Source organism: Leucoraja erinacea, chromosome 7 (assembly GCF_028641065.1).
Source record: "Leucoraja erinacea ecotype New England chromosome 7, Leri_hhj_1, whole genome shotgun sequence".
Taxonomy (NCBI): Eukaryota; Metazoa; Chordata; class Chondrichthyes; order Rajiformes; family Rajidae; genus Leucoraja; species Leucoraja erinaceus.
Window position 1 is genome coordinate 62,662,911 of NC_073383.1, and position 16,315 is coordinate 62,679,225.

The 16,315-nt window shown below is 40.3% G+C and overlaps 1 protein-coding gene across 4 annotated transcripts in view; it reads right to left on the reverse strand.

Moving 5' to 3' along the window:
- Nucleotides 1-5,857, reverse strand: part of LOC129699054 (zinc finger E-box-binding homeobox 2-like) — a 137,200-nt gene extending 131,343 nt beyond the window's left edge. The window contains exons 1-2 of one of the 4 annotated variants that reach the window (XM_055638670.1): nt 5,837-5,857; nt 208-355 (exon numbers count right to left, since the gene is read on the reverse strand). In XM_055638670.1, the coding sequence (XP_055494645.1) occupies nt 208-280 (73 nt within the window). In that variant the 5' untranslated portion in view covers nt 281-355; nt 5,837-5,857. Of the gene's footprint in view, nt 1-207; nt 356-2,546; nt 3,138-3,788; nt 3,933-5,836 lie in introns of those variants that run through there. The other 3 variants (XM_055638668.1, XM_055638667.1, XM_055638671.1) reach the window with 3 other exon arrangements.
- Between the last annotated feature and the right edge of the window lie 10,458 nt (nt 5,858-16,315).

Below are 16,315 nucleotides of genomic sequence, written 5' to 3' on the forward strand. Positions count from 1 at the left end.
AACCGATGTATTGGGGAGAGCGAGGGACAAGAGTAACTTTCACACAACATACATTCAGCACTTTCACTGGGGGAGGTTTCCCCTCTTCAAGTCAATCAACATTACACACACACACACATACACACAAAAAAGGAGCCGCTGCTAATAATCTGCGGGCTAACTTTGTGCGGGAGACGACTGCAGTAAAGGGAAGGTGCTCTCTCCTACCGTTTTTCCTCCTGGGGTTGGCCTGTTTTCGCCTCTTACACCTGGGGCCATCCGCCATGATCTGCTGCTTCATTGATAAGAGTCTGATCAGATTCCAGGACTCGGCATCGGCTCGTCCCCCCGGCTCTTTTCACGACGCTTTACGGTCCTTCGGAGAGAGAGAGTGAGAGAGAGAGAGAGAGAGAGAGAGAGAGAGGGGGAAAAAAACAGAGGCAGCGTTTACAAAACACAACACGCCAACAATGTGTTTTACGGTACTCATTTAAATACTGCCCGCGAAATAAAGACAGCCCGGCCACCAGCGCACTCAGCGGACTGTGGGTCTCGGGAGCTCCAAGCTTGCACCTCCTGCCCGTCCTCGCCGCTCTGAGCGCACATCACACAACTCTTTATCTCAAAAGGTTCAAAACTGGGGCCATTGCACGACAGCGGAAAGCTTGCAGCCCGTCCAAACACGGAAAAGATCAAGCGGCTTTTTATTTATTATTTGTTTTTAGTTTTTTTTTGTTATATTATACAATTAAAAAAAAAAAGAGAAGGCAATGTTGTCAGAATCGGGTTTGAGGTTTTTTTTTAAAGAAGGTTTTTTTTTTGTTGGGTGTGTGCGTGTGTGTTGTTTCACTTTAGCCTTTTGTTTGAGTTAGATGAAGGGAGGGGAGAAGCGTGGGCGATTCGCTGACTTACGAGATGGGAGAGGTGGGAGAATAGACCCAAGCGGTCGATGGTCCGCCGGCGTGTGAGCAGGGTGCTGCTTTGCAAGACTTAGGAAATGTTTGATTTTTATTCCTACAGACTGTGGGAAACGTGTAATCGTTAAACTACATGTGCAACTGAGGTGATGAAAGGCAAAGTAACGGTGCCGGCTGAGATCAGACTCAGTGTCAATCAATGCGTTTCCGCCCTTTCTGGATTGCACACTTTTTACCTGCCCGTTATTTACTTTTTTTTTGCACCCTCTCTTCCTCAAACCGAATATTCCCAGCGCCCGTTCAACCTCCCCACCCCCACCCCCTCTCCTTTCTCACGCACCCACACACACGTTCACACACAGTCCAAAGCATCAAACAACCCCAGGAACCAAAGGTAATTCCGGCCCATGTGGGCAACGTGTAACAGTAATATGACATGGATATGGTAATTCCCCCCAAATTTACAGATGTTCTTTTTTTACTTATAGTAGGACAAATTTATAGCGTGTAAATTGTGACAGGAAGCGTTTAAAAAAAAATGTTTTGTTGTGAATTCAAACTGAAACGAAACTGACAAATAGGGGGAATCCAGTCATAAAATCCACTCTTGAAAAGGTTCGCATCAGATAAACCAGCGCCCAGCAACCATACGCTAAATGGCTAATATTCACTCGTGTACATTGTATATATGAAAGCACAACCACAAGCCACATAATCATTTTTTTTAAATACCAACAAAGACCACTCAAAAATGGCTCGTCTGACTTATGTGATAAAGTCATATAAGCGACCAAGCATGACTTAGTGAAAAATGCCATCAATGTGTTATACGTAACAATTGTACTTCCATTCGACTTCTCCGAGTAAAGGGGGGAAAATTAAAATAATTTCGCCTACCATCTACACAATGAATCATACGTTTCAAAAAATACATCATCCGCTCCCCTGAATTCTGAACAAACCGACTTTATCAATGATTCAACTTAAACACGCACCCAACTTTCACTTTTGCCATTACCATAGATTTTTCTGACCCCCTTTTTGAAGTTTTGCGATAAAGAGTGCGACGAGGGAAACTGAAAACACGGCACAGTTCCGAAAGGCATCTAAAGTTTTTGCAAACGAATCTATTCACAATAGTAAGGGACGGGGGAGAATCCTTCACTTGCAAAAATGTGACTTTTCCCCCCCGAAAATTTCCCTGGTATTATTAAAAACAATACCGAGCTTCTGTATCCTTCGAAAATTCCCTCTAAAGTAGCACACGGCGAGGACATGGGACGCGTCGAGAGCCTCGCACTGCCGTAGCAGGTAACGGTATATTTCAACAACCCATTCCTTCCTAAAATAAATAGAGGCAACTTCGGACGCAGGCGAAGCTGGAGTAGAAATCGCAGATTGTTCTAAAGGAGTCATATCAGCTGATTGACTCGTTTCATATTAGTTCATCAACACCTTTTTTTACACCTGGGCGTCAGGTACTTGGACAAAGTTTTCTACCCACAACATTCACGGGAAAGAGCGGACGAAATTCACCAAAGTTTATTTCTTCGCGTATTATAAATGTCCGCACTTGAAAAGAAAGCTATATATGCACATATACATATCCACAGATGTATATACTTATATATATATATTTGAATAAAATACCTGCTCCGTCCTGGCTGTGTTGTTTGTTAAGTCTGGTAACAAATCGGTCGCATGAAGAAGGAGTCGAGGTTTTGTTTAAAAGGAGGAGAGAGAAAACCTTTAAAGACTTGAGGAAGGACCGTTATTCCTGCTGTGCAGGTTGGAACTGATCGCTCCGTTGTCTCCCACACCAGGAAACACAACCTGTGGACGGACTGACGTGTTCCGCTTGTTGGAATGACATTTTTCTATAAAGAGAGTCCCCGAAGTGCGGCCGCAGAAACGTACGCCACCTATCTTCATGGTAAGGGATAATTGAAGATCCGTAAACGTGATCATCGGTAGACGTGACGTTTTGAGACATTTTTTTTCCTCCCTCTGTGCGCTGAGTAGTACGAATCTGGATCACATTACCTTTACAATCGTAGCCCGCATCAGAGGATGGGGAAGAATGGTGGGGAGCGGAAATGCAGATGTTCCCCTCTCCCTCATTCGGCGCAAACGTGAAATTGCACGATTCTGAACTGGTTAACTGTATGTGAATGTAACGATCACACAAACCCCGCGCTGCCCAGTGACACGCGGAAAAAAAACCTCAGGCTCTTTTCAACTCTTGTTCAGGCTCACAGAGGCAGTGGGATGGACGGAGGCATCGCTATGTAGCCAGCCTTCCAGATGAGACTGCGGATCAGATCTGCATCGGCTTTTTTTGTTGTTTCTTTTGCAATGATCCTTACATGACATTTATTTCACAAAAAAAAAAGTTTGGGAGCTCGCGTCTCTCTTTGCTTTCGGCAATTTATCTGAACCGTCTGATCCAGAACTGGAATTTTGACATCGATTTATTCCTCGTTTCTCAACGTGTCCACAGAAAGTTTTGCAATAACTCGTTTTTTGTTTGCATTTTAACCTGAAACTTTCAGTTGTTTTATTTTTATACGTTAAAACCTGGCCGGAATGTTTGGTTCTTTTGCCTTGTAACACGGCCCTGGATTCTTATAGTCTCATTATCACCAAGAGTGTGCACTGGAACCTGTAAAAACTGTACCTAAAACTGGAGGTGGTCTTTAACATTAATCTCTAAATTACTACGTAGACTACTGCTTTAAACTCTAATATTAAAGGACGGATTTAAAACGGGGAAGGGAGGTGGAGGGGAGGGGGGTGGTAACTGTGGGAATCCGACGAAGTGAAAGACACTGGCATGTAAAGGGTTAAGGACTATGATGCCGAAGTTCTCACGAAGAGCAGATAAACCATTACCTGCTTTTAACTTAACGGCGATCCACAGGGTTGAGAGTCTTGGTATAGAGACGATTACCTCTGAGTTCGTTGGGTGTGGTTTTCAAATGCTTTACGTGTGTATATGCCTGTGTGGGTACATACACTGAAGTGTGCAGTGTATCCATCTGACGCTTTCCCTTTTTTTGTGACTGGTTGATGTATTTCTAAATAGCTGTTTCTCGCTCGTTTTACATTGAGAGCAAAAGCTCAGCCTCCGCTTTGGAACCATTGGCTTGGTGACAACCCCATACTGCCCTGTGTCCTAACATGTCGCTAACTCCTGTTTGGTTAATTAAGTTCTCAATCACCAAATAGTAAGCAATAAACTAAATTGATAATTTATCGGAGCCAGTCATTTTTCTCTGTAGCAATAGGCGGGGCTTGGAGTTTTCTGGGACGCACAATTTATGAGATGTGTTTTTTTTTTGCAAACGAAATGTAAGCGGACTTTCTAGAGATCTTTATAAGTCCCGAGTCCCCGGTCACTTCCTTACATTGCCGTTATTATCCGAACATTAATTGCCGTAGTGTATAGCTGGCTACATCGACATGAAATGAAACATCTTTGGACGAAACTACCTTGTAGATGTGATTTTGATTTACTATAGACCAAGTGATGGACTTTCAAAGCAAATCTCTTCCATTCCTGTCTGGGGAAAGATCCGCGTTCGCTGCCAGTCCATCCAATACCAAGGTCAGAGTCAATCGGCCGTCCTTCCATGCAGACTTCTATAAATATTATTTTTCAGTCTGCAACATAACTCGATTAAAGAATTCTCAGGATGGGTATACAAATGTGAAAATTGACTATACAAAGGTGCAAATGGACTTAAGCACTTAAGAAATGTGTAAGAAGGAACTGCAGATGCTGGTTTAAACCGAAGATAGACACAGAAAGCTGGAGTAACTCAGCGGGACTGGCAGCATCTCTGGAGAGAAGGAATGGTTGACATTTCGGGTCGAGACCCTTCTTCATAAGTTATTGTCCCATATCCCGCTGAGTTATTCCAGCTTTTCGTGTCTATCTTCAAGCACTTACGAGTCTTATTTACAGAGTAGGACGAAATAACTCGAGTTAATAACTTGGACCTGCATCTTTAAACTATCGGCATCATTCGTCAGTCGGTGACTCTAAGCATTGCAATTTCCTCGTGATACATATTGCTAATCCATTCGTTACTGGCGGAGAAAGAGACAATTGTCCTAATACTCCCACCAAGGCCAAAGTTAACGTCCTTCAAACATTACTAATATCCTGGGAAGATCTCCTCTCAGTTTCTGGTCTCAAAATAGTGAAAAGTCACCGTTACTGGAGGTATGGAAGAAAAACGCATTGAGATCAAAGAGCAACCATGATCGTATTGAATGATGAAGTAGGCACCAGGGCCTGAATGACATACTTCTGCTTCCATCTCTTATGTCCCCATGTTTCTTTCACATCTCCTTATAAGTCAACTAGTTAGGGAACAACCTGGTTTCTTTAAGTATGCTTTTAAACACCGAATTGTGCAAGATTTGGTAACTGTGGTTTTAGAACCATGAGAAAGAGAAGAATTCATTGAGCATCATTATAATAGAACATCTTACAGTCATGTTTAAGCATGATTCTTATCACTAATCCCAATTAAAAAATCAGTAATTAAAACCACTGTGATTCTTTTAAAGTGTTTTATTTAGGCATGTTCTGTTGATGTGCTTTTGCATTACAATTTGTTTAAACAGTAGCCGAATAACTGAACAGAGATCTGAGGAGATTATTGCATCTGACACCATGAAGGAACTAATACCAAGTAACCAACCCCGAATACCTCCTCAGTAATGTCACAATCAAAATAAACAATTTTGTGAGCATTAGGAAGCTATTTGCAATGACTCAATACGTCTACCCTGTTTGTTGTTGCACCCAGACAGTCCTTTGTTTGATAAATGCTGATGTACTGATCTTGGACATGGCAGCAGTCATTGTTGGTGCAAATGATCTCAAAGGGAACATTGGCCTGAGTAGGGTACAATCAATCATTACTCACATGAAGTGCTTCAGTATGGTCATCAGGTGTGTGAAGACGTTGTGCTGGCTCCAGTACTTCCTATGATCAAATGGAAGTACATACCGTGCAAGCATGTATAGAAATATGCCCACATAACATGGACACTAGTGGGCAAGTGTGGAACTGTTCCCCTGATAGGAATCTATACTTTTGGAAGCACTGAAAATAGTGGAGAGTACTGGCAGAGAAAAAAGGTTTAAAGTAGCATTAGCAAATAGAATCTGAGTTTGAACGGGCACCTATAGATGTTTAAATATATTGATTTTTAAAATATTTATTAACTATTCATCTCAGATTTTAAATATAATGAGTAAAAGACAGGAAGTGTAAAATTAGAAAATATATTTCTTGTTGCCTGATCATCTATTTTCCTATTTGTGTTATTAATCATATTAATTTGAAGCATTCACATTTAAAGGAGTACTGATAGCAATGCTTCCATACATCAGACACAAACCAACAACCCAGAAAAATAATTTGTGCTTCATCTGAGTGGTCCTAAAAGGAAATATCTCGAATTAATCATACACTCTCACAAAAATCTATCAAAATTTCCATTAAATCTTACCAATTCTCTCAAGTACAATATATTTCACATATTCAACAATTGCTCGGAAAATTAGGTAAATCTTAACTAATTTTTCTCCTCTTTTTCTGTAAACCTGAATCCCTCTTCTTTAGTTCCAGCATTTTTGGTAAACTCGAACATAACATTGAAGTCCAATTTAACTCAATGTAAACATTCTAAATACTAAAATAGCATCTTCTCCGAGATATCTCATCTCCAAAAGGTCTTCGATCATTAAACAGAAGGAATAAGATTAATTCAGCTAATCAAATAATGTCGGGTTGGCAAGACTAAAATAAAAGATGTGATAATTTTAATGAATGATTTAAATGGCCTATTCCTGCTTTTATGTATTTTGCTGTTGTATTCTACATTTCTTCCACATCTCCTAATAACTCAGATGTCTTTGCTGAGTAACAATTCGGTTGCACATCGCCACAATGCCACAAAACCTGGATATCCATGCTTTACATATAATTATTTGCTTTGTACACCATGTTCTATGTACACACTATGTATACATTTGGCTGACTGTACCTCCCTTTTCTTTATATATTAAATAGTTTTACTATTGCAGTACAGTGGACTGTTGGTTTCAAAAAACCATCGCTCTGTTCCCGCAGTTTACCTTCCAATATGGTGCCCCAAGGCATCCAGTTTGTAATGAGAGTCAGAAGAAGGGTCTTGACCTGAAACATCACCTACTCATTGAGTTATTCCAGCTTTATGTGTCTATATCCAGTTTGCAATGTCAGCTTATGATTTTTTTTTCTTGTATTTGTCCACTTATCTTTCTACTCTGTGAACATCCATCTTACAATCCACATTTGCTTTTTTTACCGTTGAAAAATTCTGTGCATGGTGTGCTTTCTGACAGGGATAAACGGCATTTGATCTTACCATCTAGTGGTAAACTTAAGGTAGGGAATCAGATTGTGTGTCTGTCTTAGCCAAGCAGCTTGGGTCCAAATCAGTGAAGTGCACGGCCATAATTTACAATGTTATTGGACTAAAGACATTGAGCACCAGTTGAAATAAAGCAACGAATGCCCTAACTGGGATCAATAAAAGCAACTTCAGCCAAACCAATGTTATTTTTCTTCAAGTGATCAAAGATTCCTGAAATTACTGATTTCTGGTGATGGCCTGTTTTACATACATGCGGCAGATTATTGTCAGCAGTCTAATGCAATCCGTTAGGACTATCACTACATTTGAAACAAATTCAGCAAAAAAATCGGTGAGATATGCTGGAAATGAGTGCTCAACAGTCCAGCAGCTGGTGATGATTGCGTAAAAAGCTCTCTTTACAAAGAAAATTAACATAAATTTCACTTGATATCTCAAACATAAATTATTGCTGTTACTGATAGTGAAATACGTTAGCAGATTCACATCTTCTGAATGTTTGGGATCCCAGATGAGATCACAAAAACAAACAGAATGCTAATCCTGGCCGAACGAATGGTTATTGAATTTAAAAGTTGTTCCTCAGCTGATGTGGGTCAACGTAAGATTGGAGCCAGTTTATCCAGAAAAGAAGGGTCACTAGGAAGGCAAAAGTCTACAAAATAGAGGCAAGGACAGTAGCATTTGGGAAGTGCTTTGTTGGTCTCATTCCATGTCAAAATTTTAAAGGCACTTCTACAGCACGTTAATTAATCCCAGCTTCTTAGCAGCAGTTTCCCACTCCTTCAAACCTCCCAAGAAGATGTGGGCAGTTATAATTTATACGTTTAGATATTACAGTGACTATTTTTTTTGCATGCAGATTTGGCTTATTCAAAAGACAAATGCTTTAAGTGTTTTTCTTTGCCTCTGATCTAAATAGATAACATTTTCGTAAACGTATTTGGCATTGCTGCTTTATGGAGAATCATAAATAAACAAAGATACAACAGGACAATTGCTTAGATACTTCATTGCCCCAGTTTTGACCTGTTCCCAGGCTTTACTTCATGAACAGTCACATATGTTAAACAGAGTTCAATGCGTAATGGTGGTATATTCTCTTCACACCTTGATGGCCTCCCTTCATGCATGGGTCATGATGGTGAAGTCATTAAAATATGGAGAACATCAAAGGCAATTGCACTAGTTTTTGGATAATCTTCACCATGGGAAGTGGAGAAAACTAGATAAGGTCTGAAGGAGGGTTTTGACCCAAAATGTCATTGGTTCATTTCCATCCACAGGTGCTCCCTGACCCACTGAGCCTCCACCAGTTTGCTTTTTGCTCAATTTTCCAGTGTCTGCAGCCTCTTGTATCCACAAGATAAGGAATTTCACCACTTATTTTACTTACAAGGTCCAGAATACCATATGCCAATGACTCCAACCTAAAGTTCTGCTTATCTGGCACAGAGAAGAGAAATGCCTGAATATGTTGTGTTTTGCTCAAGATTCCAGCATCTGCAGTACCTTGTGGCTCCACTTTCTAATGAAAAAAAACATTCTGTCATATTGTTAACTTGCTAGTTATATGCAGAGGAAGTTAGTCGTTAGTATCACAAAGGAAACCTCAAACAGGCTTTATATGCCTATTCTATACATGCCAAGGGAAAAATAGCTGTTTCAAGCACAGGCCCTGGATGGTTATTTTGCCTAAAATATATAGTGTGTGGCATACCTATCTTGCAAATAAGAATTTTGTGTGCAATGTGGGAGTCTTAGGACTTAGTATTGCCCTTACATCACAAGTGTAGCTCCTTAAACTGCCAAAATGACAGGCAGGAAGTATACTTTCATTATGAGCTAAAGCACTTTAGGCCTTAGGCTTTCATGAGGTTCACATGTCTCCAATCAAACATAGCAGCTCAAAACTATCACCATTGGCAGCTACCACGGCCTCCATAGTCATGTCGCTAATTCCTACCACCGGCCATGATCTAAGGTTGAGAATACAGTTTGCAGTTTTGAAATTCATTTGATGTTTGGCGAAGTGTCCAGCTAAGTATTCTTCCCATTGTAAAGTTTGTCTGCTTTCATCTCTTTAATATCTTCTGCGCTTTGCTAACTTCAAAGCATCAGCTGCTGGAGTTTTAGGACTATAGACACCAGCAAATACCAATAGTTCCATTTTTTTGTCTGGATATATGGTGGCGCCATGGTAGAGTTGCTGCCTTGCAGTGCCAGAGACCCGGGTTTGATCCTGACTATGGGTGCTGGCTGCGTGGAGTTTGTACATTTTCCCCGTGACCTGCATGGGTTTCCTTTGGGTGCACCGTTTTCCTTTCACACTCCAAAGAAGTACAGGTCTGCAGGCTAATTGGTTTGGTAAAATTGTAAATTGTCCCTAATGTGTGTAGGATAGTGTTAGTGTGCAGGGGTCGCAGGTTGGTGTGGACCAAATGGCCTGTTTACCCACTGTTTCTCTAAACTAAGAACTAAAATATCAGCCCTTTTACACATTTTAGGTCATCTAAAATCCTACTGTCCAAATGCCATACTGCACCAAACCTTGCCTTCTCCCCAATTCTACCTCTGAAGATTTATATCAGTTCCTCTTTTACCTATGTTCAAACTAAATACTCTCATTACGGTTTGGAAGTCTTTGGGAACTTTGCCTCAATATTTTCAGAACCTCCATAAGCTCTGGAGCTCCTATAATCGTCTATTCCACTGGTTCGGGCCATTTGTGTGCAGTTTCGTCCCCTCAGTTTACTCCAGTCTCCCCACACACCTCTTCATCCTCCTACCTTCATATCCTCTTTTAAAACCCTCTGCAAAACCCGTCTCCTTTATAATTTTGCCTCCTTTTGCATTTTGGTCCCCTCTTCTAATATTTCCATTTTTGGTGACATATCTCCAAAACAGTTTGGAGCATTAATTTTGTTCCGTAAATACGAGTTGTAACCACAAATTCAGCAAGGCATTAAACAGTTTATTTGAAATAACATTTTTCTAAAATACCTTAAAATTCTGACAAACATTAAGGGTTCAGATACTAATACTCACACTGCATAATGTTAAGGTCCATGTAATGTCTTTACTAACTGCACTGTGGAGGAGGGAAAGGAACAGAAATTGACTTTTAATGACTTTGTTCTGGGATTATGGATTTTATTTGTAAAGGGATGTGTTTATGTTAAATCATCAGAACATTATTGCATCGTAAGGTCAGTAAGTTCATATCTTGGTTATTAATATAAATGTTGGCTGAAAGATTAGTCTTGTTTGATTAAATACATGAACCTAGATCAAAATGCTTTGCTCTGCTTCAGAAGTGTACCTGAATTTGGTGAAAGGTGACCCAGGATGATCTCAGATTGTCAGGAAAGGTAATTTGAATATAATTCCTGAAGCTCAGCTTAACATCTTCCCCTGAAACCAAAAAACAACTCAAGTATTTTATCTGATAATGCAGATAGCCAATCTCTTGGAGTGCAACAACATCAGACAAACTCTCAGCTCAGTCCCTGTGGTGAAAGACTGGAACATCTATAGGAGAAATATTTTTGGAGTGAGGAGGAAACCTGAATGGCTCCAAAATAGCTGTAGTTCTCTTTGAAGCCAAAGGTGGTCCTTGCCTGGCACCAGTGAGAGTTCTGTTCACCCCCTGCCGTTTCTATGATGTTATCTTACATGTCCTACCGTGTACTACATTATAATTTTATAACAGTTGTGTTGAGGGATTTCAAAGTGCAGTCCTGTGATTCTGTCAAGCATTACAGAGGCACATGGCATTAGTCAGATAATTAGAATGTAAGGGGCTGAGGAACCTTATTCTGTAACTGCAAGAGGTGTTATGACATGTTCTTTTAACAAAAGAAGAAAACAATTCTTCTTTTAAAGTGAATTTGGTCTCTCCATCTCATCACTATGATTCATTTATGATTTACGTCTTTTATGATCCATTCAAAGAAAGGGCAACAGTATCCAGGAATTAACATCAGAGAGGGGACAATTAAATTTAAACATTGCGACAGTATCACGTCTATCAGAATGTATCCATATCATTGATTCTGTAGGCATGCTATGTAAACATCGGTTCTAAAAAGCATGATGATTTGTACCTCTTCGCATAACAAAATATAAGGGGAAAAAAATCGAGCTTTTTGATCTAATCGCATAACTTTGTCATTCTGATCGTTCTGTTCATTCACATGCGTAAAGTAAAGAAATAAGTAACAGCTGGTTTGGTGATCATTGTGTACAAAACTGGCAGCTTTGTAAATTATTCTAGAGGGAGTCAGTATTGCCCAGCAGCTACTTAAATTGATCTGAACACAAAAAAAAATAATCTAGAGGAGCCCTTTGTGATGTTAGTGTGTGCATTAAAGCACATCTTCAAAACCAAGATTAATATAAAATTACTTCCACCGCAACTGTCATTTTTGATCCTTCCCCGCCCCAAATTAATCCCTGGTTACATCATTAATGCCACGCTTGTAACGGAGTCTCCCACTAATTTAGTTCTTTCACCATTCTGCGGTAAAATGTCAAAATGCATTTTATTTGAAATTATGTATTTCCATTGGAAGTGATAAACATGAAATATAGGTCAGTGAGGAACTTGCACAGGGTTATTATGAGTTAAATTCCTATAGCTACATTTTTTCTAGAACTTGCCAAATGATTATTTAAATGATGAGATTGCACTGAAAGTTACAAATCTAATTATAATATTATAACATGAGAGATTTATATTAGATGGAAAACTAACTAATGAATCTCCACTTTGTGAAATTTAAATATTGCACTAATAAAAAGATTACTGTATTGCCAGATATTTGGAGAGCTCGTAAATTTACTGCATTTGTGTAGGGAAAATTAAAGCACTGCTTGCTGGAATTTCTTTAAGTATGAAATCTGTGCTGAGAAGAAAAGCGTCAGCATTCATTTAATGACAGTAACTTACATTCAGCCTGCTTTTTAAAGACCTTGCGCAGTCCCATATTTCTGTTGTACAACTCAAAAAGTGTGCTCCATTACATCAAACTACATCTGCATTAACATTTCAATGGTTTTTAATAGATTCAAAATGTGAATTCAAACTTTGAATGTGCAGGTACCGAAACAGCTGACTTTTATGGCATCATGGACTCAAATATGTACCACCACAGACTGGCTATGATGGAAATGTGAAGAATTCATATGGCCGCAATCATTTTACCATCAGAAAGTCCCTTCGTTTGCTGTTAAGTTGAGTTTTCTATGAAATGGAGTATTGGTCGTTGGTAATGGGACATAGCCCAACAATAGTTTACCAGTAACTGTACCAGGTGTACCATTATAATGTTGTCACTAGACAAAAGACGTTTGCATCAGCTCGTGGATAATGAAGATTCGTAACAATTGAAGAAACAGTGATTAGATATTGAAAAGAAGCTCAAAGAAAGGTTCTACTGAATTCAGGCTTGCTCAATCTCAGGAACATTATTCATTTGAAGTTACTGGCCTGCTGAAAGTGTGAACAGCATATTTATGTCAAAGGTCACATTTATCCAATAATGTGTCTTGTTTGGAGCGTTTTTATCAGTCAATTGCTTTGAAACATTTCAATTTAGGTTCCCTGCTGACCCAATGTTAAATAGATTGGATGAGGCATGCATATCAGGGAGGCTCCAGGTTTGATGTCTGTTCTTTGCTGAGTTGACAAGACCTCACTAGCTGTAGGGCAGCAATGTGTGGATCTTGTTGCTGGATTACAGAAAGGATAATCAGCGGGGTGCTTGCTCCTGATCATCGTCATGTGACCTCAGCTGGAATGTGTGTGTTTGGATGCCAGGTGAGAAGAGGATTAGATTTAGCTGTGATCTCTATCATAGTTGAATGGTCTGCAAATAACTAATCTCTATTTGGAGAAAGTGGTGAACTTTAGAAGGCCATGTGCTTATTACTTTTATCACTAACATTCCACTGAAGCTCATTCAAAGTGCACGTTAAGTCACCTATGAGAATATCAAATAGAAATTGTGTAATTTGACTAAAAAAATCTGTCTTCAAGCTGTCTAAAACTCATATTCCAGGAATAACTTTGAGCATCACTACTGAATGTGATAAGTCAAATCAGCAACACCAAAGACACACCAGAGTATTTGGTTTTGTGTTTGACCTCAGGATGAATAACTCCCTCCATGCATCCAACCCATCACTCAAAGCCCCTCTTTCCACCTCTGTAGCATTGCCAGACTCTCACCCACCTCAGCCCACTCGCCAGGGAAAGCTCCATACGTGATACACCTTGGCTTTACTATTCCAACGTTCTTCTGCCTGGTCTTTCACCTTCCACAAATACAGGATCATGTAAAACACTGCAATCTATACTTTAACATGGACGAAGTCCCATTCGTACTTCACCCTGCGCTCACATTGCCACCTGGTTAAACAAATTCTCATTGCTTTGCATCTTGCATACTACAAGCCTTGCAATGTAGTAGCGTTCCTCTAACTTTGATTGATTGTGGATCTTTAACGTTGATCAACCATATCCAGCTATGTCTTCTGATGCTGAAACTTTAGTCCCAAGAATTTGTACTCTCAACCTTTCCATCTCACTAACTCTCTTTTTGTAAAATATGTGTCCATAAAACCTGCTTGTCTGGCCAGTCACGTCAATTCTTATGTGTTTAATTTGAGTTTCAATATAGAGATACAGCAGGGTATATGCCCTTTGGCCCACCGGGTCCATGCCATCAATTGATCACCCATTCAAACCAGTTCTATGTTATCCCACTTTCACATCCTACACCCAAGGGGCAATTTGTAGAGGCCAATTAACCTACAAACCAGCATGTCTTTGGGATGAGGGAGGAAAGAAACAGGGAGCACCCAGAGGAATCCTATAGGGTCACAGCGCAAATGCGCAAACGCCACGCAGATAACACCAGAGGTCCCTGGCACTGTGAGGCAGCAGCTCTAGTAGATGCCCTTAATGTGCCAAACATTATTTGATTTATCCTTCACAAAGCACCATACATGTTGTACTATGTTATAATGCCTAATTTTTAAACACAAATTTTGTATCTCAATGCAAACACAAAGTAGATCGTGCTCCTTTCTTTTCCAAATGAAGTCAGATCCATTAAGAAACTGTGCATGTTAGTACACTTGACAGTTGCCAGCATTATACATGTAACCAATGGCATTATTATTTGTGCATTGGACACTTCTACTCATACCAACATCAATTGGAGGTGAAGGACCCAACCTATGTTTACGGTGGATCAGCTTCACTACAATAAGGAGCACATTGTGCGGCTTGGTTGCATTTTTTTCCACAATTTAGGTGGACAGTCTGCTAAGGCCCTGACTGGGTACCTCAGCACTCACTGTAGGCTGTTTAAATACTGAATGTGCTCAATTTTAACAGTGAGTGCTTAGCCCAGCATCTGGCTTGTGAGATATTCACTCTATGGCTGTTGAACTCCTGCCAGCATTCCATTACTGGGGAACTCGGGTGGCACAGTGGCGCAGGGGTAGAGTTGCTGTCTTTCAGTGCCAAAGACCTGGGTTTGATCCTGACTACGGGTGCTGTCTGTATGGAGTTTGTACGTTCTCCTGTGACCTGCATGGGTTTTCTCCAGTTTCCTCCCACACTGCAAAGCCCGACAGGTGTGTAGGTTAAATGGCTTGGTATAATTGTAAAATTGTCCCTAGTGTGTGTAGCACTAATGTTAGTGTGCTTGGATCACTGGTCGGCGTGGACTCAGTGTGCGGAAGGCCCTGTTACCACACTGTGTCTAAACTAAACTAAACTAAGCTATTTTTGGTCATGATTCATCCATTCACAGGATGCAGATGTTGTAGGCAATACCAGAATTATTCATCCATCCCCAAGTGCTCTGAACTGAGGAGACAGATATGTGTCAGCAACATCACTGTAATTCTTGTCACAGGTAGGCCATATGGATAAGGATGGCAGATCTCCTGCCCTGAAGGACATTAGGACATTAGGAAGCAATGGGCTGCTTCAGAACACAAGGCAGGCTACTTAAACATCTTCTTAAGACCACAGTCATTGGTCACATGGCAGGCTATTTGGCTCACAACATCTTGACCAACCAGAGGGCACACCATTTTATAACCCCCATCTTTCAACACAAGGCCGCTAGCCTTCCATGCCTTATTGATTTAAGTGCTCACCAGGACCTTCTTAAATGCAACCAGCGACTCTGCTTCCACTGCTCTCTCTGGAAGTGTATTCCAGGTACTCTCAGAACTACTCAGAACTTCTCTAAATCTCCTAATCTTTATCCTAATTTTACGCCCTCTGTTTTATTCACCTCTGATAAGTGGTAATGTTTGCTGCAGTCTACTTTATCCATCCTCACATAATTTTACGTGTGTATGTCTATCTTAACCTCCTACATTCCAGGCAAAAAGGTCTTGTGTCTTCAGTCTCTCCTCGTTGCTGAAATGCTTCATCCCATGCAACAATCTCCTCTGCACATCCTTACTGCTATCACATCGTTCCTATAGAGTGGTGACCAGATATGCACATGGTATTCCAGATGAGACCTGTCCAATGTTTTATAAAGTTGGAAGATAAACTACTCACTCTCATATTCACTGCTCCAACTAATGAAGGTCAGTATCCCACATGTCTTCACACTCATGCTATCTATCCATGCTTTCCCCTTCAAGAATCTTTGGACTTGCAGACCAAGGTCCCTCACAGAAATCATAATGGGCACAATTGGCCATACAGGATATTCACTCATTTGTAGGATCCAGATGTTGTTGGCAATACCAGCATTTAGCACACACACACACACACAGTGTATGCCAAAGCTAATAGGGAATGCGTTATACAGCAGTTAGCTGTCGAAGCATGTGTTTAAAGATTGCCAAAAAGCTGCAGGCTCATTTGTGTCCTTAAATGGTAGAAAGATCTTGAGTCATGCTTTAATATCTGGGAATGGCTCTTCATGAAGAATGTTCTCACC